General features: G+C 46.9%; 1 protein-coding gene across 3 annotated transcripts in view; it reads left to right on the top strand.

Moving 5' to 3' along the window:
• TASOR (transcription activation suppressor) overlaps window positions 1–24,280 on the top strand; it is a 387,184-nt gene that overhangs the window by 326,036 nt on the left and 36,868 nt on the right. For all 3 annotated transcript variants that reach the window (XM_029600919.1, XM_029600917.1, XM_029600918.1), the window contains 3 exons: window positions 5,931–6,039; window positions 12,883–13,061; window positions 13,154–13,312. In XM_029600919.1, the coding sequence (XP_029456779.1) occupies window positions 5,931–6,039; window positions 12,883–13,061; window positions 13,154–13,312 (447 nt within the window). The remainder of the gene's footprint in view (window positions 1–5,930; window positions 6,040–12,882; window positions 13,062–13,153; window positions 13,313–24,280) is intronic.

Genomic DNA, 24,280 nt, shown 5'->3' with positions numbered 1-24,280 from the left:
TGAAAAGTTGCCTAACCTCCCCTGTCTGGGGGATAATTTATTCAGAGACCGATTCCAAGATACGGTCAGTAAACGGAAGGATCAAGCCCTGGCAGTGCAGTCCTTAACCACGCCAACATCCGCCAAACGATTCTATCCATTGACTCGGCAACAGCCATTCGCTAGACGTCCATACAGGAATTATCAGCCTTTTTGACAACCTTCCTATCCTGCATTCCAGAGACAACAAACCCAACCTCTTCCTCAAAACTAGCAGAGGAGAGGGAAACCTCGAGGGCAGAGACCACAACAGCAACAGCAAACGGTGACTACAGGGAAATCCGCACAGTCTTTTTAAGGATCAGGCCACCACCACCGTTAATGGACACCCCTCCGGGCAGAATCACAGCTCGCTTCTCAGCCTGGAAGGCCATAACCTCAGATCAATGGGTATTGGAAATCATGCAGAATGGTTACCAAATTCAGTTTCTACACCTGCCCCAGATTCCACATCTCATGCCGTGGCACCCCAAAATTCTACACCCCCAGCTGGCCCAGGAAATAGCCCTACTCCCCATCAGGGGGCTATCCAGCCCGTACCTCGAATTGAACGCAACAGGGGTTTCTATTCCCCCTAATTCCAAAGAAGTCAGGGGGGAATTGGCCGATTCTGGATCTCAGAGACTTGAACAAATGGACAGTAAGGGAAAGGTTCAAGATGGTGTCATTGAAATCCATCCTTCCACTGCTGCAACCCAAGGACTGGATGTGTTCAATAGACCTGAAAGATGCTTACACACACATTCCAATCCACCGATCCTCTTGGCAATACCTCTGTTTTCAATATCACAATCAGCATTACTAATACAAAGTTCTTCCCTTTGGTCTATCGGCGGCACCCAGAGTGTTCACAAAATGCATGATAGTGGTGGTGGCCCACCTCCGACAACAAGGACTAACTATTTTTCCCTATCCAGACGACTGGTTGATAACGGCGCCAGATCCGACATTACTGTGGTCTCACCTCTCCACAGCCATCAATTGCCTCCAAACACTGGGATTACTAATCAACTACCCCAAATCCATCTTGCAGCCAACGCAAGTTCTTCAATTTATAGGAGCCCGCCTGGACACCACACGAGCTTGAGCGTTCCTACCGGACGACAGGAAGCGGACAATCCGTACCCTCCTTCAATCACTGCTGAACATGCTGCGCCCGATGGCTCGACAGGTGCTGACTGCATTGGGACATATGGTGGCAGCGAATTTTACAGTGCCCAATACCAAGCTGTACATGAGACGTTTGCAGTGGGGCCTCAAAAGACAATGGAGGCAACACACGCAACCCCTGCATACACGCGTGTCGTTAACGTCCCAAATGAGGAAGGACATCAATTGATGGCTCAGAAAATGCGCATTGGACAAGGGGGCCTTATTCAATCCTCCGCCGCACAATGCAGTCCTCACCACGGATGCATCTCCGAAGGGGTGGGGGGCTCACCTAGACAACTTGGAAACTCAAGGTCTATGGACACGAGCAGAGCAGACTTTGCACATCAATCTTCTGGAACTCAAAGCGATCCGCTATGCCCTAAGGACCTTCCAGACTCACCTGAGAGGTCGGAGAGTCATGATCTACACGGACAATCAGGTGGCAATGTTTTACGTAAACAAACAAGGCGGGTCAGGTTCCTGGTCCCTTTGCAAGGAGACCTTTACAGATATTTCACCATGCGCAAAAGCACTCCATCCACATACAAGCCACGTACCTACCGGGACTAGGGGATACCAGGGCGGACAGATTGTCGCATTTTCCACCCACACAAGTGGTCACTCAACCCGGAATTGACCCAGCAAGTCTTCGATCGTTGGGGGACCCCATCGATAGACTTGTTCGCCACGGAAGAGAACACGCAACTCCCACAGTATTGCTCGATACGCCCCAGCGCTACCAGACTCGCCTAGGATGCATTCCTTCTGCCGTGGACGTCAAGCTTCCTCTATGCCTTTCCACCGATTCCATTAATTACCAGAACAATTCAAAAGTGCGTGGTGGACAAAAGCCAGTTGATTCTCATTGCCCCGGCCTGGCCCAGACAACTGTGGTACAGTTTTCTCTTGTGTCTGTCGATCGACCCGATTCGACTTCCAGACCGACCGGATCTGCTACTACAAGAGGGGGGAATACTCATCCATCCTCTCCACTCCTCCCTCCATCTGACTGCATGGAGATTGAAAGGACACTACTGACGGCACAAGGAATTTCTACAGTAGCTCAAGAAATAATCATAGCATCAAGGAAACCATCGACTAGACGTAATTACACCTTTAAATGGAATAGATAATCCAAATGGTGCACAGAACAAGGGATTCCGCCCATGGACTGTGCTCCGACGCAACTATTAGATTACCTTCACTCCCTATATCAGGCTGGTTTGGCAACCTCGTCCATACGAGTGCATCTAAGTGCGATTGCTGCGTACCACCGGCCGATAAATGATCATTCTATTGCTTGAACACCCATTATTATCCAGGTTCATCAAGGGTTTACTGCATCTGCGCCCACCAGTAAATAAACCACTGGTTCCATGGAACATCAATATAATTTTAGAGCAGCTAATGCTAACTCCATTTGAACCCAGGGAGTCAGCACATCTCAAGTATCTCACTTGGAAGGTAGTATTCCTAGTAGCGGTAACCTCCGCGCGGAGAGTGAATGAATTACAAGCACTAGTGCATTACGAATCATACCTATAATTTCATCACAATAAGGTCCTACTACGTTCTCACCCGGCCTTTCTTCCAAAAATAGTCTCGGTGTTCCACCTCAATCAATCAATAGTTACTCATCTTCTTTCCAAGACCTCACTCCCATGACAGAGAACGGTTGTTACATACATTGGATTGCAAACGTGCTTTGGCGTATTACAAAAGAAGGACTCTCGCTCTAAACAGGGCATCTCAGTTATTCGTTTCCTTCGATCCAAAGGCACCGGGAAGACCGGTGGCAAAAAGAACGATCTCCAGTTGGATAGTTCAGTGCATCCAGTTTTGTTACGACAAAAGGAAGCTGTCACTCCCCTCACTACCACGGGCGCATCAGGTACGAGCAGTGGCCACGTCCATGGCGCATCTTAGTAACGTACAACCTATAGACATCTGTAAGGCAGCCACATGGTCCTCCCTGCATACCTTCACATCCCATTACTGCATAGATCAGCAGTCAGCGGTGGATGCGAAGCTGGGACAGGCAATACTACAAACATTGCCTACTTAAAACGACCGACTACCACGTCTGATCATCACGCACACACAACAATAAGCGTGATGGAGAGCTTGGGACTCCCATGACAGCATGGCTAATTCAGCCCTGCTATCGATGGGAAAAGCAAGTTTGCTTACCGTAAACTGTGTTTCCATAGGTAGCAGGATGAATTAGCCATGCTGACCCACCCACCTCCCTGGTAGTCGTAAATGGATCAACTACTTTCAAGCTTAATTACAGACTGAGGAGAATCTGTTGCTTCCTGCGCGGGAACAAAAATCTACACTCTGCTACATAAGCTCCGCCTCCCGGGCACTGATGGACAGTTCCCATGACAGCATGGCTAATTCATCCTGCTACCTATGGAAACACCACTTAGGTAAGCAAACTTGCTTTTGCATAGCATGAAAAAAACATTTTTACAGTCCAATTTTTATTTGGCTGTAGAGCAAAAGCCACAAACAGGGTAGCTCTTGAATTAACCTTTGATTGGGAATATTATGAAAAACCAGTTAGATGTAAACTAACAACTGACAATTCAGATCATCCAAGCTTGTTCAAACCCATTTTCCCTCTGGAACCAATAAACAGGCAATGGTTGGAATGGAATCGAAGGATGCTTTTAAAATTTGATGAAGTTTTCTTTAACGTAGCCATATGATACCAAGGGAGATCTTGGAAAATTCTAGAATCAAAGGTTGAATTTCTTGCTTTGGTTCTCAAAATTCTCTTAATTTACAATGCACTGTATTTTTTAAAAATCTTTTATCAAAGCTGCATTACATCTCTTCAGGTCTTTAAACTTTTTTTGTAGTTGATCTAATCATAGTGTACTTGTGTAGTTATCTGAGTGGATGATATAGAAGTAGATAACACATTATCCATTCTAACAGGATCTTCTCCAAACTAACCCTGGGATTCATCATTCTGCGGAATGATGAGTTGCAAAAGTAAAAAAAGGGGGGGGGGGGGGATACTGAGCCGGTGGCCGCATCACAGCAGTGAGTTTTTGCCCGCACAGTTGAGGCTGTGCTGCCCACTGTCACCCCATAGCGCCACAGCAAAAGATGTTACCAGCGCTACTGCTGGTGATACTGGCCATCAACATTTTATTAACCCCGCTCTAATCCCTCCCCTTTCCCTCATTTAAATCTTAACATTGCAATGCATCCCATCGCGTTTTAATGAATAACCCTGTAAGAATGGTGTTGCATTTGTGGTTTTATTGCTGGCTACAGATTCTCAGGATTAAACATCTCAACATTAAATATTTGTTCTAAGTAATTCATTTTTGTTTGGATCATGTTAAAAGTTGTATAAGCATCAAATGATGCAATGAGAACTTTTTATTATAATTCATTTTAACTTTTTTTAAAAATGTAATCTGTATTTAAACTAGTTGATGATACTGTTAGACAAAATATCAATAATCTTTGCTCTTGGGCTTAGGACCTGATTCACAAAGACTGTTTATGGAAAAATTAGTGAATCAGGCCCTCAGTCTTTGTGAGAATAAATTATATTCATGTCTGAAGCAGTAGTAAGGGTTTGTTTTTATTTTTTATGGTGGGTGGGGGGGGGGATTTAGTGGGAGGACTGAGCCAGGACTTAAGTTATAGCCCTTCACTTCAGAACAACTGGGTTTAAATATTCAGTGTCATAATACATTATGGAAGTTAAGAGGGAGGAAAAATGGCTTCTGTTAATGCAAGAGAAACACTGAGAGGTTCAGTCTCAGAAGAGAAATCCCTTCTAACTAGTGTAGTAATTTGAAGCACCTGGACATATCTACAGGAGCAGAGCTATCATGTGAGAGTGATAGGGGATTAAATATTTTGGGGGGTGAGGCGTAAAATATTTACAATGCTGACATTTAATTGACATGATGCAGGAGTAGAATTGTATTACTGCTTGCTTTTTTTTTTTTTTTTTTTTTTAGCAGTCAGCTTTGTATGTCTTTCTGAATAGCAGCATAATATGTTGTAATAAGTTGGCTGCTGCTGTTTGCCAAGAGCAGGTTATACTGAGATCTTAGAATTTTAATTTTAGTATAGTTATACTAGCCGTTAAGCCCGTAACAATGGGCTACATTTAAAAAAAATTTTCAGTCCATTTCCTTCCCACTCCCTCTCACCTCCCTCCTCTAGCCTCCCTCCCTCTCACCTTCCCCCTTCCCCTCACTCTCTCCTCCCTCCCTCCCCCCTCACTCTCTCCTCCCTCCCCTCAGTCACTCCCCCTCTTTCAATCCCCTCCCCTTTCAGCTCATCCACAACCCCCTCCCTCAGATGGCGCAGACGGAAGATCTCCGGGGGGGTTCCATCCCTCGTGCGTGCCGCCGCTCCTCTCCACCGCCACTACTGCTCCTCGCCGCCGCTACTGCTCCCAGCACCATTTTATTTTCAGGCACGCTCCGCTCTGACCGACATGCTCGCCCGCGCATGCGCGATAGAGCTGCTCTCTTCTGCGCATTTGCGGCACGTCGGTGAGGGCTCCTTTATCTAGTAGTAGATATGTTTGTTAAATATCAGTAATAACAGTACTTCTGATTTAACTTCTTGTATATGAAATTCAAATCGGAAAAGCTATTAAGCTCTATGCATTTTTTTTAATGTTACATTTATGCATTTTTCCATCCAAGATAACATGCCTAATATAATGAAATGCATTTGTATTATTTGAAAACTAGACAAATTAAAAGCCTTCTTGAAGTTTCTTGAGGAGCTGAATACCCCAGATGGGAAGTGGCAGTGGAAGATTCACTGTAAAATACAGAAAAAGCTCAAGGAATTGGGAAGGCAAGTATTTAAATGACTACTTGAAATTATTAAGTTTATAGTTTGGTGTAGATTTTCTTTCAGGATTAATTTGATGGTACCATTTAAATTTTCCCATGAAAACTGTATGCTCATTTTAAAGTTAAGCTGTATGTGTTACTTTCTCCTCACTGATCTCTTTGCCTTAAAGGAAAAGGGCTATGGTGATGATAAAGGGGGTTATGAATGTGCCCAGGAAGGCCATTAAGGGAACAATTTTTAAAACCCTTGTGTAGTTTGCAGATGGACCCTCAAGCTAATTTTCAAAAGGAAACTCTTTGGAGGTTCCCTTTGAAAATTTGGGCTGGCAGGGTCTTAGAACTCGACCACATGTACCTTGCACCTGCTATAAAGGAGATGCAAAGTATATGCAGGGATTTCAAAATGAAGTTTCCTAGCATGTAGACAGATGGACTCAGGACCAGTGAGTTTATGCTCCTCTGTCAGCAGGAGAACAGAGCAAGCTGGCGTCACAGTATATATAACCCTGCAGTGACTCCAGCCTGCCAGTGTTCTCAGTCTCCAGCAGATGATGGATGTGCATTTCCCTATGGGGATTGCTCCGAGAAATTTGAAATTCTAAATTCAGGAAAAGAAAGCCCCGCTCTCCTGCAGTGATACCTAAAGGTTCCTCCCCCCAGTTGAGAATTCCGGAGGCAATTTCCGAGGTCCCTCAGAGGTGTGCCTTGGTCCGGTAGCTTGGTTTCTCGGCGTGGACTTCGCTGCTAGTTCAGCTGAAAGGCAGCAGATGCAGGAGGCCGAGTGCGGTGGTGACAGCAAATGCCCTCTCCCCACTGCAGCCAGAGACTGTCTCTGTACTCAGCTGGTAAGTGCTGAGCTCAGGTAAGGTTTTAAAAAAATAAGAGTTTTACCTGAATCAGAGACAGAGGGTGTTTCAGGACTGTCTCCGTTCTCTGCGCACCATGCTGACGTACATTCCCACTCCCATTGGGATGGGGGAACTGGACAGCCTGGAGGGTTAAGCAGCCCCCAGTGGGCTAGACCCCACACTTAGGCTTTTTTCTTGCACACTGTTTGGTAGGCAGCAGCAGCCGTTTTTGCGCGCTCTTATGTGTGTTCTGCCCTTTATAGGCCGTCGGTGTGTGCATTATGTCTGCTCCGCACACGCGTTGTGTACTTATTTTTTGGGCACACTTTTTACGCGCACAAATTTTTTTACACGCTTAAGTTGGCGCACAGGTTGTGCGTGTGCCTTGCCACACTTTCTTCTAGATGCTTATTTTTTGGGTGCGTTTCATTTTTGAGCATGAGCCATTCCGATGCACGTTTACTGCAGCGATGGCGCTAGTAAGCAAGAAGCCTAAGCATCTCCCTATTTGTGTTGCCTGTCATATTAGGGCTTCTCAGCCTGACCTGGCTTCTAACCTGTGTTAGCGCCCTGGCTCTTTCCATTCTGATGATGGGTTGGTCATGGCCTTGACTTGGGGGGGTGACGCCAGATCTTGGTTCTCCCTTGACTGGCTCCTCTGCTGGCGAGGGCAGTTCTGTGGGACCAATTCCAGTGCTTTTTCTTGGATGGAATTTTTTCAAGGCTTACAAGCCTTTCTTTAGGTGCAGTCCTGTGCATCCCCCATTTCTGTCTGATCCAGCTGGTCAGCTGGTGGCTCCTCCCAGTCCTATGCTAAAGCACCAGGGCTCGCCTCTGCGGGTGTTCTAGACAGAAATTTGGATGGCACAGATGATGAGGTTTATCCTGATTCCCTGAAAGATGGAGAAATTCCTCCAGGGCTGGAACTGTATCTAACCATGTTGCAGTTCTTTCATAGAGATGAACTGCCAGCCCTGATTTCCCAGACCTTGAAAACAGTTGGGTGTTCCTGGTTCGGGTGCTATGTCAGAGCAGAGTCAGAATCCCATTTTTGTTTCATTACTTGAGGCCTCTTGTTTTTTTTTTTCCCCTGTGATGGATGTCATTCAGGAATTCATTGATCTGGAATGAGATGCGTCAGAGGCAAATTTTAAAGGGGGATTGGACATTGAAAGGCCTGTATCCCCCTGGATCTGGCTGAGAGAGAGCTTTTGCGTTTTCCCAAAGTGGATGCTCTGGTATGTGATGTGTCTAAGTGGACGACTATCCCCATAGAGGGAAGAATGGCCTTAAAGGATCTACATGATAGGATTGAGGCTATTCTCCTAGGATAAGCAGGATGGTAGTCCTCACAGATGGGTGATATCAGATGGAGCCCGGCATAGAAAACTTTTGTCAACATTTCTAGAAGCTTTGACTGGTACCCTGAGTGTGCCCAGCATGCCGCTATCCGCGTGCCCACGCGAGGTCCCCCTTCAGTCTATTTTTTTTTCCCCACAGTGTAGCTGCCTCACGGTTTTGGAGCTCAGCTTCACAAGAGTCTTTTTTTTTTCTTGTTTATTGCCAGTTTTTTCCAACCAAACACAGGACTATGTTCCTTCCTCGGCGCAGTAGGTTAACTTTTTTTTCCCTTCTTTGTGGTCAATTCCTAGCGCGTCGCTTCTCGGTGGCCCCCAGTCATCAACGGCTTGCCAATTGTTTTTTTTTTCTTTCTTCATGGTGTCCGGTTTTTGCCGGTGCCCCCAGTGCCTGCGGACCATGTCCATCACAGATCCACATGAGGTTTGTATCCTCTGCCTGGGGGCATCACACGAGGTCCAAGGGTGTCAGCTGTGTGACCAGATGACCCCCCAAGGGCCATTGTGCGTGGCTCGATAAAATGAAGAAACATTTTTGGTCCCTAAGTCTGCTCCATCGACACCCCGGGTTTGAGGGGAACCGCTTGATATGCTTTCCCTCTCTACACCCCTGGTGGCATCATCCATGGACCTAGGAGACTGTGACCACTTCTCTATTGGTTTGCCACTTTCAAGGATGTTGGGATCCTCAGCCTCCTCGGTGCCGGGGAAAGACCGTGCCAAGCATCGTGGGAGACCCTGAAAACACCAACACCAGTCGCTGTCAACATATGGCACCGGTCGTGGTGCGGCACCAGCAGCTGCTGTGTGGCCACGGAAGCGACCCCATAGTGAGGAGGCCCCTTCCTCCAACAGACCTGGGAGTCCCAAGCATTCCCCACCAATACCGGTGACGGGCACCTTGCCTCTTCGGAGCTCCGAGGAAGTGCCAGTGATGCCTTGCCCCCCTCCATCAGTCCTGTTCTCACAGAACTTCCAGCAGGAGTTGGACCGCAGGGTGCAGAATGCGGTGCTCTGAGCCCTACGGAGCATTGAACCCCCCCCCCCTCCCCCCCCCCATACTAGTGCCAGAGCCCACACTATCTTGGCACCCCTGCTCAAGTGTCTGGATGTCCTACTTGGAACCCTCATGACACAATAGGTGCCTGAAGGACCTTCTGTTCCTCAGCGGCCACTGATGCACCCCTCGGGAGCGATCCCTGTCATTGGGTCCTCAGAGGATGAAGACACGCACCAACTGCCGGCACCTTCTGGTGCAGTGGTCCCAAGGCCTCAGTTCCCCAAGCCTTTGCCCAGGCCATCCAGCCTCTTGAGACCCCCGTTGCCGGGGCCATTGGTTTCATTGGTGCCCTCTGTGCCCGGGTCTGGGGATTTGCACAGATCTCACTCGAGCAGGTGCCACGGGGACCTCTGCGAGAAGGAGGGTTTGTATGATCTATGGGGAGATGAGTCTTCCTCTGAGGTATCTGACGACCCTCTCTCTGCTGCTTTGCCTCTGGAGGAAAGGCGTCTGTCTCCCCTGGAGGACCTTTCCGTGGGCTTTGTATGGGCCAGGCCATCCCCTTCCAGCTCCTCAGGGAGGAGGATGCGTGGCATAAAATGTTGGAGGTCCTCCAATTTGTTGAGCCCCAAAGGAGATAGTGGCTGTTCCTAACCACAACATTTTAAGGACCACCACCTTCGGATGTGGGAACACCCGATATTCATTTCTCCAGTAAATAGGAAGGTGGATGCCACCTACTTGGTGCTGCTGGCCTTTGGTTTTGAGAGATGCCATCTCCCTCACCAGTCTGTGGTAGTGGAGTTTGCTCTCAAAAAGGTCAGTCGCTTCCACACTCATGCCTTGGACCCTCCGGGGCAAGAAAATAGGGAGCTAGATGCCTTGGGTAGGAAGGTCTTTCAGGGCACCATGCTAAACGCCCAGATAGCGTCCTATCAGTTGTACATGACCCAGTAGAACCAGAACAGGTGGAAAAAGGTCCAGGAACTTTCAGAGTGCCTGCCACAGCAGCAGCAGGAGTCATTCTCCACTATCTCGCAACAGGGCCTTGAAGCCAAAAAACACGAGGTGAAATACACCTACGATGTCTTTGAGACTGCAGCCAGAGTGGCCGCCTTGGGACCTTTGTGGAGGGGAATCTCCCTTTAGCCCCAGGATACCTGGGGAAAGCCCTCCTCCTCCCCCCTCCCCCCCCCCCCAAGAAGAAAAAGGTAGTGGCCGCCCTTCTGAGGGACACAAAGGCATCTATCAAGCAGATGTTTTCCCTGGGAATTGTACTGTTTGCCAGGTGCCAAGATCCTAAGACATTAGGGAGAGATTTCCAAGAATCATCAAGCCTATTATCCAATACTGTTCATACATGAATGCATGAATGATGCTGCTATGTACTGCACAGAATGTCAAGTGACTTCATGGCCTGGGAATGTAGATGTGCAGACAGCTGCACCAGTGGTATTCTCTTCAGTCCTCCCAGTCAAGAATAAAGGCATAAGCAGAGGTGGTCTCATACTGGAAATGAATGAATGGCTGCATAGATATTGTCAAGTGTTTAACTTCCTGGATCATGGGGATGGTATTACAAAGAATGCTGAGTTTTGAGCGTCTGTTTTCCTAACCTGTGCACAGCCATGGGTTAGGAAAATGGTCCCTCATTAATTGTGTCCCTTTTCCTAACCTAACCACGGCACGCTTTTTTTTTTTTTTTTTTTTTTTTTTTTTATAAAACCTTTTGGTTCCTCCAACCTTATTGCCACAATATTAAGTCGGAGGATGTACAAACAAGCAGTATTTTCTGCTTTTCTGTACACTTTTTTTGGGCTGCTCAGAAACTGTACAAGCATTAATATCTGAGAGTAAAAATGTGTGGGTTGGGCATACCTCTTTTTTTTTTGATCTGGGGAGAATAGCTAATAGCATCAACATGCATTTGCATGTGATGAGCACTATTAGTTTCGCGGGGGGTTGGATGCGCATTTGGACACACTAGTCCCCTTATAGCATAAGGGGGTGTGGACACGCGTCTGAAAAGCACGTCCAACCGTGGGTTAAATGGTGCTCTCAGCTGAGCGCACTGTATTGCATCGGTCCCACTGTGAGGAAAGTTTCATTGACTGCAATCAACCAATGAGACATGATGTAAAGCACTAGCTGAGTTTAATGTAAAAGGTCCACTATCATTTAAGACTCAAAATTTATAAAATCTTAAATACTAATATATATTTTAACAGAAGCAAATATAGCTTCCTATTTTACAGGAGCTATCTTGCTAAAATCTTGTTCATTTAATACATAAGCATGTTGTACTAATTGTAATCTAAGATTATTGGGAAAGATTCGTATAAAACATTACAGTAATCTAAATGTGATAGTAATAAGCATATATGCTTAAAGTAAAGGTGTTATCTAAAAATGGATGTGATGTTCAGTTTTATGACACTTAAAGGCCTCATATTTTTAGTGCTAAAATCTGGCCCAGACCCTGATAGATCAGAGTCTGACTACTGCCAGGCTGTGGGTCTGGGAACTGAATGGTAAAATCACCCCATTTAGAGTTACCATAACCTTAAAATCTTGAGTTGGTAGTTTCCCCACTCATAAAACCTCAGTTTGAGGGATTGAGTTTGCTGAGTTTCAACCAATTCACTATCTTTGCTAAACAAACATTCAATTTGAAAATTGTTTCCTTGGGATCAGGAGTTGGCAACAGATATAATTCTGTTAGCATAAGAATGTTTGACATCAAAAGCTTTAATCACCCAACTGAACGATAATATAAATGTTAAAAATAAGGCTAATAAAATTGAATCTTGTGGTGTGCCAAATTCCAATACTTCGGGTTCAGAGCATATATTGCCCAAAAACAATTAGAGATTTGTTTTTTAGGAAGAACACAACCATTGATGAAATGAGTTGAATATCTCATGATCTGTGATGTCAAATTCAAATAACAAGTCTTATTGAATCAACAGTGAAGAGATGTCCTTTGTCCTACTCCTGATATCAGGGCCAATGCAAGAGTATATGGCACCCTAAACAAATCTTTGGTCATACACCCTTCTTACCTATTGGCAGCAGTATGTCCTGCATAGCACTCCCTTATTTGGCAGTATTGACTCTGACAAAATACTCCTCTGGGCCTTGCATTGGCTGGATTGTGCTGCCCCCAAAATGTTGACTCTCTAGGCAACTACTTCATTTGCCTAATGCAAACATCTGCTGTGCCAGATATAAATCAAGAACAATTAGTGCCATTTCATTGACAAATATTTTTCTAAAGCCAGACTAATTATATGTTCATATAAAAGTTATTGGAGTTGATAACTTTTCCTGGGAAGGGGAGATTTGAAACTGGACTATAATTAACACAGTAGCATTTCCTTTGTTTCATATTGGGGCACTTTGGCCTCATAACTCCCAAAATTATATCCTGTCATTTTATATAAATTCTGAAGAAATTAATGGAAATGATTGGGCCAGAGCTAGGTAGTTCATGGATCTCAGGTATTGGACATGGGACTAAAACTTATATCAGCTCACTAAGAAAATCTCAACTCTATTTCTATAGATATTCTTTGCAGCACTTTTTTTTTTGTAAAAATGTATACTGAAGGATAAAATTGCTATGTATTTGTTTGCAGAATGAACACTAAGGCTCTTGGTGTTCTCACTCTTCTGAACGGTTACCAAAAGAAGCATCTAGTTGATATTCTTTCATACCATAATTGTGACTCTCAAACTCGAAATGCTCCTGAATTGGATTGTCTTATAAGACTTCAGGCTCAGAACATACAGCAAAGACATGTTGTTTTTTTAACAGGTAAGAAATTCATTGCTCTTAAACTTCAATGTGAATAGCTTGAATGTAGTATGTTACCACTATTTTTTTTCTTCTTTTTTTTTTTTTAATAGAAAAGAATGTCAGTATGTTTTCCAGTTATTCTGATAATGGAATCATAGTTACTACAGTTGAAGAGTTTATGCAGAACTTTACTAGTCTTGTTGGGTATCATAACTGTGCTACTGAAGAACACTGCCCCTTGCAAATGACTGATCCACAGAAACAATCAGGTAATAGTATTTGATTTATTCTTCACTTACATCATCACTATTTTATATATCAATGCGCATAATATCTATATTTATTTTTTTGGAGAGAAGGGTTCAAATTTTCAAATAGGCCCATGTACTTTCCCAGCATGTAGTCCATCTATAGATATAGCAGATGCAAGATATATGCAGTTACTTTTGTATCTTTCTTTAAGCAAATTTTCAGAGAAACTTCCCAGGTAGTTTCATAATGTCTTAGAAACTTTTCCTAAAATTATATGGGTAACTTTGCCAATATATCTTGCCTCTTGGTGGCTTAATAAAAATTGTTCCTATAGTGTTTAGTTTATTTTTTTGGACTACAGCTATAAAGTGCCAAAAATCAGAATATGAATCAAATAAATAAAATAAATATTGCTATTTCCTAGTGTGTGTGTAGATGGACAGGACCAGTGGGTTATGCTCCCCTGCCAGCAGATGGAGACAGAGCAAGCTGATGTCACAGTATATGTATACTCAGTCTCCAGCAGATGGTGGACATGCATCTCCCTATGGGGATTGCTTCAGAATTCGGAAGGAGAATTTAACATAGAAAAAGAAAAGCCCCGCTCTCCTGCGGTGATACCAAATGGTCCCTCCCCCAGTTGAGAATTCCTGGGGTGATTTCCGTAGTCCCTCCAGATGTGTGCCTTGGTCCAGTAGCTGGGTTTCCTGGCATGGACTTAGCTGATTGTACAACTTAAAGACAGCAGATGCAGAAGGCCGAGCATGGCAGTGACAGCACAGACCATCTTCCCCCGCAGCTGGAGACAGTCTCTGTACTCAGTCAGCAAGAGCTGAGTTTGGGTTAGTTTAAAAAAAAAAAAAAAAAAAAAAAGTTTGTAAGACAGAGACAGTGTAGAGGAGTTTACAGGACTTCCTCTGGTCTCTGTGCGCCGTTCCAACATTCGTTCCCGCTCCTGTGGGGAATTGGGCAGCCTGGCAGGTTGAGCGTCCCTGGTGGGCTAGACCCCGCAGTTAGGCTTTTTGCCTACGTGCCGTGTGGTAGGCCACGGTGGCATGTCCGTGCGCTTCTGTGCGTGCCTTACTGCCCTCTATAGGACGTCATTGTGCGCAGTGTGTTGGCTCTAGATGCATTGTGCACTGAGTTTGAGGTGTGCCTTTTGCGCGCACAAATTTCTAAACATTGGTAGTGTGCCCAGGCCTTGACGCACAGTTTATGCAGTGCTTACTTTGGGGTGCCTAGTTTTTGCACGCATAAATTTTGTGCGCTTCAAATTTTTTCAGCGTGAGCCAGCTGGATGCACATTCTCCGTCACCTGTGCACTGATGGCACCAGTGAGCAAGAAACCTAAGCGCCTTTCTTTGTGTTGCCTGTCATATTCGGGCATCTCAGCCTGATATGTCCTGTAACCTGTGTTAGCGCGGTTTAGAGGCTCAGGGAGAGTTGGCTTCCTCTGATTTCGCTAAGCATGGATCCTCCCAGCCTGATGATCTGGTTAAGGATCTGTCTGGGGGTACACCGAATCTTGGAACGTGCTTGACTGGTTCCTCCGGAGAGGATGACAGTTCAGTTGACCCCACTCCACTTCCTTCTGGGTTCGGCCTGGATCCGGCTGCTTTTTCTTGTGTGAAGTTTTTTCAAGGTTTGCAATCCTTCCTTCAGGTACAGTCCTCAGCTTCGCCCACTCCTGTCAGGCAGATCCTCAGACAGTAGCCCCTCCCTCATCCAGTCCTATGTTTAGGCACCGGAGCCCACCTCTGTTTGCTGCATGTAAGCCTGACAGGAACCCAGATGGCACTGATGATGGGGCAGATCCTGATTCCCTGGAAGATGAGCAAATTCCTCTGGGATTGGAACCGTATCAGACCATGTTGCGGTTCTTTCATAGAGATGAACCGCCGGCCCTGGTTTCCCAGACCTTGAAGATGCTGGGTGTTCCTACTGCAGATTCCATGTCTGAACCGAATCCACTCCCCGCAGAAGAAGCAGGCAGTAGAAACTACGTTTATAAGGCTACTCAGGTTGAGGGCTGTGGTTCCAGTGCCTTCGTCTCAAAGTATGGGGCAATATTCCATTTATTTTGTTGTGCCCAAGAAGAAGGGTTCCTTTCGTCCCATCCTGGGTCTCAGAAGTGTCAACAATCATTTGAGGGTGACTCATTTTCATGTAGAAACCCTACGCTCAGTCGGGGGAATTTCTGACCTCCCTGGATCTGTCCAAGGCCTTCCTTCATAGCCCCATCCATTTGGAGCACCAACGTTTTCTGTGTTTTGCGGTGCTGGAGTGTCATAATCAGTTTTGGGTGACACCGTTTGGTCTAGCCACCGCTCCCAGAATGTTTTCCAAGGTCTTGGTGGTAGTAGCGGTAGTGGTGAGAAGAGATGGTTCCTGGTACACACACATTTCGATGACTGGCTGATTCGAGACAAGTCTCGGGAAGAGAACTACCTGGTGACCTGCAAGGTGATCTTGTTGCAGAAGCTCTATTGGTGGTGAACCTGGCCAAGATCAGTCTTCAGCCAACTGTTGGAATATCTGCGTGTTCGGTTCAGCACGAGGCAGGACAAGGTTTTTCTGCTAGATGTTTGGATTCAGAAATTGATGTCACAAGTGCGTCAGTTGGTGAGCACTATATGCCAGACAATATGGTCCTATCTACAGGTGCTCGGTTTGATAGATGGCAACCCTGGAAGTGGTGCCATGGGCGAGGGCGCATATGCGTCCTGTTCAGCACTCACTGCTATCTCATTGGAAAGTCTCAGAACTATTCGGTTTGGCTCCACTTGCCAATGGAAATCTGCTCTCGCCTCCAGTGGTAGTTGCAGGAGGCTCATCCGAGGAAGGGTGTTTCCTTCACCTCCCTGACCTGGTTGATACACATGACAGATGCAAGTCTCCAGGATTGGGGAGCTCATTGTCAGGAGCTGACAACACAAAGGCGTTGGAATGCCAAAGAGTCCCTCTGGAACATCAATCACCTGAAAGCCCGGGTGGTCCGGTTGGCATGCTTGCAGTTCAGCCACAGACTACAGGGTCAAGCGGTCCGAGTGATGTCTGACAGTGCAATGACTGTAGCCTACATCAGTTGACAGGGAGGAACCAAGAACCAACATGTGTTGCAGGAAATAGACCAACTTATAGAATGGGTGGAAAGGCATGTACAGATTATCTCTGCCTCACACATTGCAAGAAAAGACAACATAAGAGCAGGTTTTCTTAACAGGGAGAGTCTGGACCTAGGAGAATGGGTGTTGGACAAGGCGTTCCAGCTGATAGTGGATCGCTGGGGCCTTCCATTCTTAAGACCTGCTAGCGACTTCTCTCTAGCAGGCTTAAGAATGGAAGATTCCTCAATCCTTCAGTGGCAGGAGAGATCAGTGGTCCCTGGGCATAGATGCCGTCATACAGGTCTGGCTGGAAGACAAGTTGCTTTATGCCTTTCCTTCATGGCACTTGTTGGGCAGGATGGTTCGCAGGATTGAAAACCACAGGGGGATGGTACTCCTGGTGGCACTGGATTGGCCCCAATGACCATGGTCCGCAGATCTGGTACGACTACTGGTGGAGACCCCCCTTCATCTTCTGCCAACCAAGAATCTGTTGCAGCAGGGACCTGGCCTTCACGAAGATCTGACTTTGTTTTGTCTTGCAGTTTGGCCCTTGAGAGGGCTCGTTTGTTGAAGCAGGGATATTCTTCTGCGGTGATTCCGAGTGCAGAGCAAGGCAGCAAATTCTTCACTTCCTTGGCCTATGTGTGGGTTTAGAGAGTTTGAGGCCTGGTGTGAGGCGTTCCTTGTTTGGTCAAGATTCCGCTCATTCTGGAATTTTTGCAGGATGGATTAAACAAAGGATTGACCCTTAATTCTTTGAAGGTACAGGTTGCGGCTCTTGCTTGTTTCCAGAGCCTGGTGAAGGGTGATTCCTTATCTTCTCATCTTGATGTGGCCTGTTTTTTGAAGAGGGTGAAAAACATCTTCAGCATTCCTTGAGGTTACCAGTCCCTTTGTGGAGTCTTAATTTGATGTTAGACTTCTTGGGGGCCCTATGTTCCAATCGTTGCGTAGCCTTTCCTTGCGTTTATTGACCTTGAAGACAGTGTTCCTGGTGGCATCTGTTCTGCACGTCGAATTTCTAAGCTGCAGACTTTGTCTTGCTGGCAGCCTGTCCTTCGGGTGTCTCCAGGGGCGTTACCGCAGCGTGCTGTTCCATCCTTCTTGCCCACAGTGGTGTCGGAATTTCATTTAAATCAATCAATGTCCTTGCCATCCCTGGATAAGGTCAGGGACATAGAGGAGTATCGCCTTCTGCGTCCCTTGGATGTCAAGAGACTTTCTTGTGTGGGATCTGGAAGTTTCTAAACCTTTCTGAAAAATGGATTGCCTGTTTGTCGTCCATGATGGAAGGAAGTAGGTTGAACCACTTTGCGTGCTACGATAGATGCTGGATTAAGGAAGTAGTCACTGCCACGTATGTGGATGCTGGAAAGCTGTTACCTACTCAGGTTAAGGCTCATTCCACTAGGGCTCAGGCAGTGTCATGGGCGGAGGTTAGATTGTTGTCTCCCGTCAACATTTGTCGAGCTGCAGCATGGTCCTGCTTACATACGTTTTCCAGGTTTTATCGTCTGGATGTGCAGGCCCAGCAGGACGCAGCCTTTGTACATGTGGTGTTGACTGGACTGCGGGCAACCTCCTGCTCTACTCAGGAATAGATTTGGTACATCCCACTGGTCCTGAGTCAATCTGTCTACATGCTAGGAAATTGAAGTTACTACTTACTTGATAATTTCATTTTCCTTAATGTAGACAGATGGACTCACATTTCAGCCCTTGGCTGCTGAATGATTGTGTCAATGGTCCTCCTGTGGGGCTACATATTCCAGGAGATTACTGGTAAGTGTTCATCCAGTCCTTAGATTGGGATTCATACGTTCCTTGCTTGAATTCAGTGTTTCTTGTTGGTTGAGTTCAGTAATGGAATTTGTTGCCATAGGATATGGTTAGTGCAGTTAGTGTAACTGGGTTCAAAAAAGGTTTGGAGAAGTTCATTAACGGCTAATAATCGTTTACTTAGGGAATAGCCACTGCTATTAATTGCATCAGTAGCATGGGATCTTCTTGGTGTTTGGGTAATTGCCAGGTTCTTGTGGCCTGGTTTGGCCTCTGTTGGAAACAGGATGCTGGGCTCAATGGACCCTTGGACTGACCCAGCATGGCAATTTCTTATGTTCTTAAGTTGACACTGTTTAATCAAGTTTGTTTGCTATCTGTCCACAGTTGCTTTTGAAGAGAATACTGACAGGCTGGTGTCACTGCAGGAGTATATAAGAAAATGCCATACTGGGTCAGACCAAGGGTCCATCGAGCCCATCATCCTGTTTTCCAACAGTGGCCAATCCAGGCCAAAAGAACCTGGCAAGTACCCAAAAACTATATACTGTGACATCTGCTTGCTCTGCCTCCATCTGCTGGCAAGGGAGCATAACCCACTAGTTCTGAGTCTGTCTACACTAAGGAAAATGAAATTATCAGGTAAGTAGTAATTTCTCCATTGTATATTAATGTACAAAGCTCCTAGTTTTTCTCTCTCACATTAGTGTGTTGCAATTGTTAAATCAGTATGACTGCTGTTAGCTGCTATGTTGCCTAGGTTTTCATTTAGGTTTACTTAATATCCACATACCAAACTGCACAACAAAAGGGAAAATCAGAAGTAATCCTAGCTTTGTATTATATCCAAAACTAATGAATTAAAATAAATATTTTATTCTGGGCAATTAAAAAATTAGCTGAATAGGCATCAGTATACTTCGTTACAAGTCATAAGAAAATAAGTGGCATGCTGGGTCAGACAAAGGTCCATTGAGTCCAGCATGCTGTCTCCAACAGTGACCAGTCCAGGTCACAAGAACCCAGCAGATTCCCTATAGTTGATCCATTTCTTGTATCTCATTCCTAGGGAAAAGCACTGGCTGTCCAAAGTTTACCTGACTATTAACTGCTTATAGACATTTCATTTATGAAAAGAAGCCAGACACTGTGTGCAGAACAACAATGAAAAAGAAACATTACCATTCCACAAAAAAATCAAGACATGTAAAACATCGATCATCATGATAATAAAACCATATTAATAAAAAATTTCAAAACAGCTGATTAATAGAATATCAAATAAAAACCTAAAAAAAAAAAAAAAAGCATGAGTCAAACTTCTTGAGCCACAAGTAAACATTGCTATGCAGGAAAATTTGATTTATATTCTGCTTTTCAGACACTTCAGAGTGGATTGCATTCAGGTACTTTAGGTATTTCCTTGTCTCCAGTAGGTTCATAATCTGTAGCTGAGGCAATGGAGGGTGAAGTGACTTGCTCAAGGTCAAAAGAAGCAGCATCAGGATTTGAACCCTGGTTCGCAGCCCACTGCTCTAACCATTAGGCTACTCCTCCAATCCAATGCTGCACCATATGGAAAATTTCCTCCCAGCCAAAGAACAGTTGTTCAGCAGAAATGGGGATATGTGGGGCGCGCTGACGTCACCGGCGAGAATGGCCGCCTAACCGGAGAGCTCCCGGCTTTTCACTTTCGCAACGGCTGAAACCCACCTTTTTACCGCCTGCACGCCCCTCTAAACGACAGCACCTCACGGCCTCCGCACCCGGGATGGCGAACGTGCAGTCGAGCCGCGATTTAACTCGCTTCCAGTATGCAAAATCGGGGCCTGAAGACAGGGACTCTGAAGCACATGTGCTCGCCGGCCCCTCTGCAGCGGGGGAGGCAGAGCACCCGGCACCAGCAGCACTCTCGGACTTGCCGTCGCGGGCAGAGATGAGGGGCTGGTTCATCGACCTGCGGGCCGACATGAAGCAGCATAAGACCGACTTACTGCAACATATGGAGGAGCTCCGGGATGATCTCGCGGCGCTGGGACGCCGCGTGGACGAAGTGGAGACCAGGGTGGAGGGCCAGGACGATGTGGTACGCAAAATGGCCGCCGAGCTCCGTTCCAGCGAGAAGGCACAGGCCTTACTGGCAGATAAGGTAGAGGACCTCGAAAATCGGTCCCGCCGGAATAACTTGCGCATACGTGGAGTGCCCGAAGAGGAGTGCTATGCCGACAGCGAGGCCGTGGTGGTAAAAATTTTTCAGTCTATTCTGCACGAGGGGGAGGCGGAGGGGGTGCAGGTAGCTGACGGAGGCCCCAGCTTCCATATCGAGCGGGCGCACCGGACTCTGGGCCCCAGGAGGTCTGAAAAACCCCGGGACATATTAGTATGCTTGCAGACCTTCAAGGAGAAAGAACGGCTATATGCACATACCCGCAAACAGCGCGAGTGGGCCTGGGAAGGCCACAAGCTAAGCATTTTCAATGACCTCGCGGCGTCTACATTGCGCCGGCGTTTTGAATTTCGCCCAATAACCAGTACGCTGCGGGATCGGAACATCAGATATCGGTGGACCTTCCCTTTTGGTCTTCAATTTGAATCCCAGGGGAGAACCTTCCGTGTACGTACCCTAGAGGAGGCGTCAGAGGCTTTCACTCAGCTCCAGATACCCTTGCCAGCAGTTGCCGCGGATACAGTGCCACAGCTGTCCAGCTCGATTAAGACACCGCGTTGGCAACGGGTTGGCAACAAACGCCGACTGGAACGCCAGGGGCGGACGCCGCCCGGGGGGCGACTAATGCCCGCCACAGGTTCTACAGGATGAAGGACTGGCGCGTATCTCACTTGTTTTCTGGGGCACATGAGTTCTGACGAATGTGTGTTTGTTTAAAGTTCAGAGGCTGTCTTCTCTTATTCTATGCTACATGGGTTTTGGCCGAATATCTGTGGGGATTGGTTGTCATATGGCCGGGGGGTGGCTCTTCTTGCGGGTTTCTAGGACCCCTGGTATAGGAGTTATCCCAATGTGGGATATATCGGGAATTGGAGGGAAGGGGGAGGGGGGCTCTCATCCATGTGCTCGGGGGGCAGTACTGGGGAGATCTTGAGTGACGGGATAGTCCGGAATGGAGCTTGGGAGATGTTTCAGCAGTGTGGTATACATCGAGCCATCAGGGATACCTTATGGCTTTGAAGGTTTGGTCCTTGAATGTGAAGGGCCTTAATACTCCCCAGAAAAGACAACACCTTTTTCGAGACTTAAAGCGCCAGCATGTTGATATTGCCCTTGTCCAGGAGACTCACACCAGGAAACACCATGAGCATTTGTTGAGCTTTGCCGGCTACCCTCACGGTTATTTCGCCGCTAGTTCTCCTACTTCTAAATATGCAGGGGTGGGTATCCTTGTGGCACAATCTGTCCTTTTTGAACATCTGTCACATGTGGTTGATCCTGACGGACGCTATGTTCTCTTGAAACTCCGGCTGGCTGGGCGACTGTATACTATAGTGAGCGTTTATGCACCTACAGTGGATCAGCATCTCTTTTTTGCAAAACTAGAAGACGTGCTATCCACCTATGCTGAGGGACTATTGATTTGGGGCGGGGATCACAATGTAGTGAGGAACCCTAGGGTAGACTCCTCCCACCCCAGAAAGGCAGGGAGCTGGAAAGCCACTTCCTCCTTGAAGACTTTAATGCAGGGGTGGAGTCTTATAGATATTTGGCGGCAGAGAAATCCTACGTCTCGCACTTTCACCTTTTATTCTAATCCACATGACACACATTCCCGCCTGGATTTCTTGCTGGTGGATAAGGGAATTCAAAATCAGGTACTGACCACAGGAATAGGGGATATTACGTGGACCGATCATGCTCCAGTGTGGCTCACCGTTAGCCTGCTGGATCAAGATCAGGGGTGTAGATTTTGGCGCCTTCGGGACGAACTACTCCGGGACCCTGTACATGGTGACCAATTGACGGCCCACCTACGGGACTACTTGACTTTGAACAGGGGGACGGTGAGGGACGCGGGGATTTTCTGGGAGGGATCTAAGGCAGTCATGAGAGGTCATTTGATTGCACTTGCCTCCGCTTTTAAGAAACAAAGGGAGGCCAAGCGTGTAGCACTCTTGGCGGATATTGCACAGCTGACACGGGAACATTCCCAACGACGGGCTCGGGACACGCTGGCCCGTCTCCGGCTTAAGCGCACTGAATTGCATTTACTGGATGCTGAGCAGATAACGCATGCTATGTTCCGGGCTAAGCAACGATATTACGAAGGTAATAATAAAGCGGGCCGGTTTCTAGCGAGACTCCTCAAGCAGCGTACTTACTCGACCCTCATAGCTAAAATCCGGGATAGACAGGGCCTTATGCTGACTGCCACTAAAGATATACGACACTGTTTCACTCAGTATTATGCCCAGCTCTATGCGGCAGATGCTACGATCACACCAGCTCAGGTGGATCATTACCTGGCGACCATACCCCTGCCCTCCTTGACTAAGTCCCAGCAAACCTATTTGGACTCCCCCATCCAGGAGATAGAGATACAGGAGGCCATCCGGGATCTGAAAGCAGGCAAATCCCCAGGATTGGAAGGTTTTTCCGGGGGTTACTATAAAAAGTTTAGCTCTCAATTAGTGGGCCCTTTGACTGCCTATTTTAATGGCTTACGGGACGGTGCCTCAATACCTCTTCATGCCAATGTGGCGGCCATAACGGTTCTTCCGAAGCCCGGCCGAGACCCCACGCAATGTGGTTCGTACCGACCTATCTCCTTGCTCAACGTTGATATAAAGCTTTTAGCCAAGGTACTGGCGGCCAGGCTCAATACCATCCTCCCTTGTTTGGTACATAGTGACCAGGTGGGCTTTATACCCCGTAGGACGGCAGCCGACAATGTGCGTAAGGTGATAGATGCGATTTGGTGGGCTAAGACAGCGAAGGTCCCTATGGTGTTGATGGCCATCGATGCCGAGAAGGCATTTGACTTGGTCCATTGGGATTTTTTATTTGCTGTTTTGGAAAAAATGTCTTTTGGTACAGGGTTCTTACGCTGGATTCAATGCCTTTATCAGGATCCGGGAGCCCGCATTAAGATTAATGGGCAGTATGGGGAGTTCTTCAAGGTCCATCGAGGGACACGCCAGGGGTGCCCTCTATCTCCTTTACTGTTCGCCCTGTATTTAGAGCCTCTGGCACTCAGGGTCCGCACCTCTGACTTTATAACCGGAGTGCCCATGAAGCCCAACCCCATGAAAATCTCTCTTTTTGCGGACGACATACTCCTCACCCTTACACGACCACTGACTTCCATTGACGGAGTAGCGGAGGAACTGCGGGCGTTTAGTGGGGTGTCTGGCCTCAAGGTTAATCTGGATAAAACGGAGTTATTGAATATAAATACTGACTCTGCAGTCATGGGAGAGCTGGCGCGACTTTACCCCTTTAAGGTCTCCCATAAGGTGTTGAAATACTTAGGTGTTCACATTGGAGCGAATTTACATGAGCTCTTTCGTCTAAATTATACACCACTGCTGAAACGGATTGAACAGGATCTTCACTTATGGGATAGGGGACAATATTCGTGGTTGGGGAGGGTGGCGATTATAAAAATGAATGTCATTCCTCGGTTTCTGTATTTTTTTCATACCATTCCCATCTATATTACTTCAGCGATTCTTCGCTCCTGGAAGAAAATACTTTTTGACTTTATTTGGCGTCGGCGCCCTCCCAGGGTGTCGCGGCGCCTACTGTTTCAGCCTCGCGATCGGGGGGGCCTTGGCATTCCAAACTTAATATGGCTATATGCAGCTGCACAACTTAAGGCGATCACCGATGCTCATAGCCGTCGATCTCCAAAGCAATGGGCCTTCTTTGAGGAACAGGTGCTTGGGGGCATGCCACTGACTGATCTTTTCTGGCAGCAGCGTAGTACTTGGTTGCCGACGGGCAGGCAGACGGGAGCCCTGGCAACCACGATACGTCTCTGGGACCGCTGGAAGGTGAAACTGGCGGGAGACCGCTACTACTATCATACCACTGGACTATATAACCATCTACAATTCCCAGCTGGCCGCCAACATGGGGTGTTC

The sequence above is a fragment of the Rhinatrema bivittatum genome, chromosome 4 (genome assembly GCF_901001135.1).
Source record: "Rhinatrema bivittatum chromosome 4, aRhiBiv1.1, whole genome shotgun sequence".
Lineage (NCBI taxonomy): Eukaryota > Metazoa > Chordata > Amphibia > Gymnophiona > Rhinatrematidae > Rhinatrema > Rhinatrema bivittatum.
The sequence above is the reverse complement of the archived record's forward strand: the minus strand, read 5'-3'. Positions and strand labels throughout refer to the sequence as shown.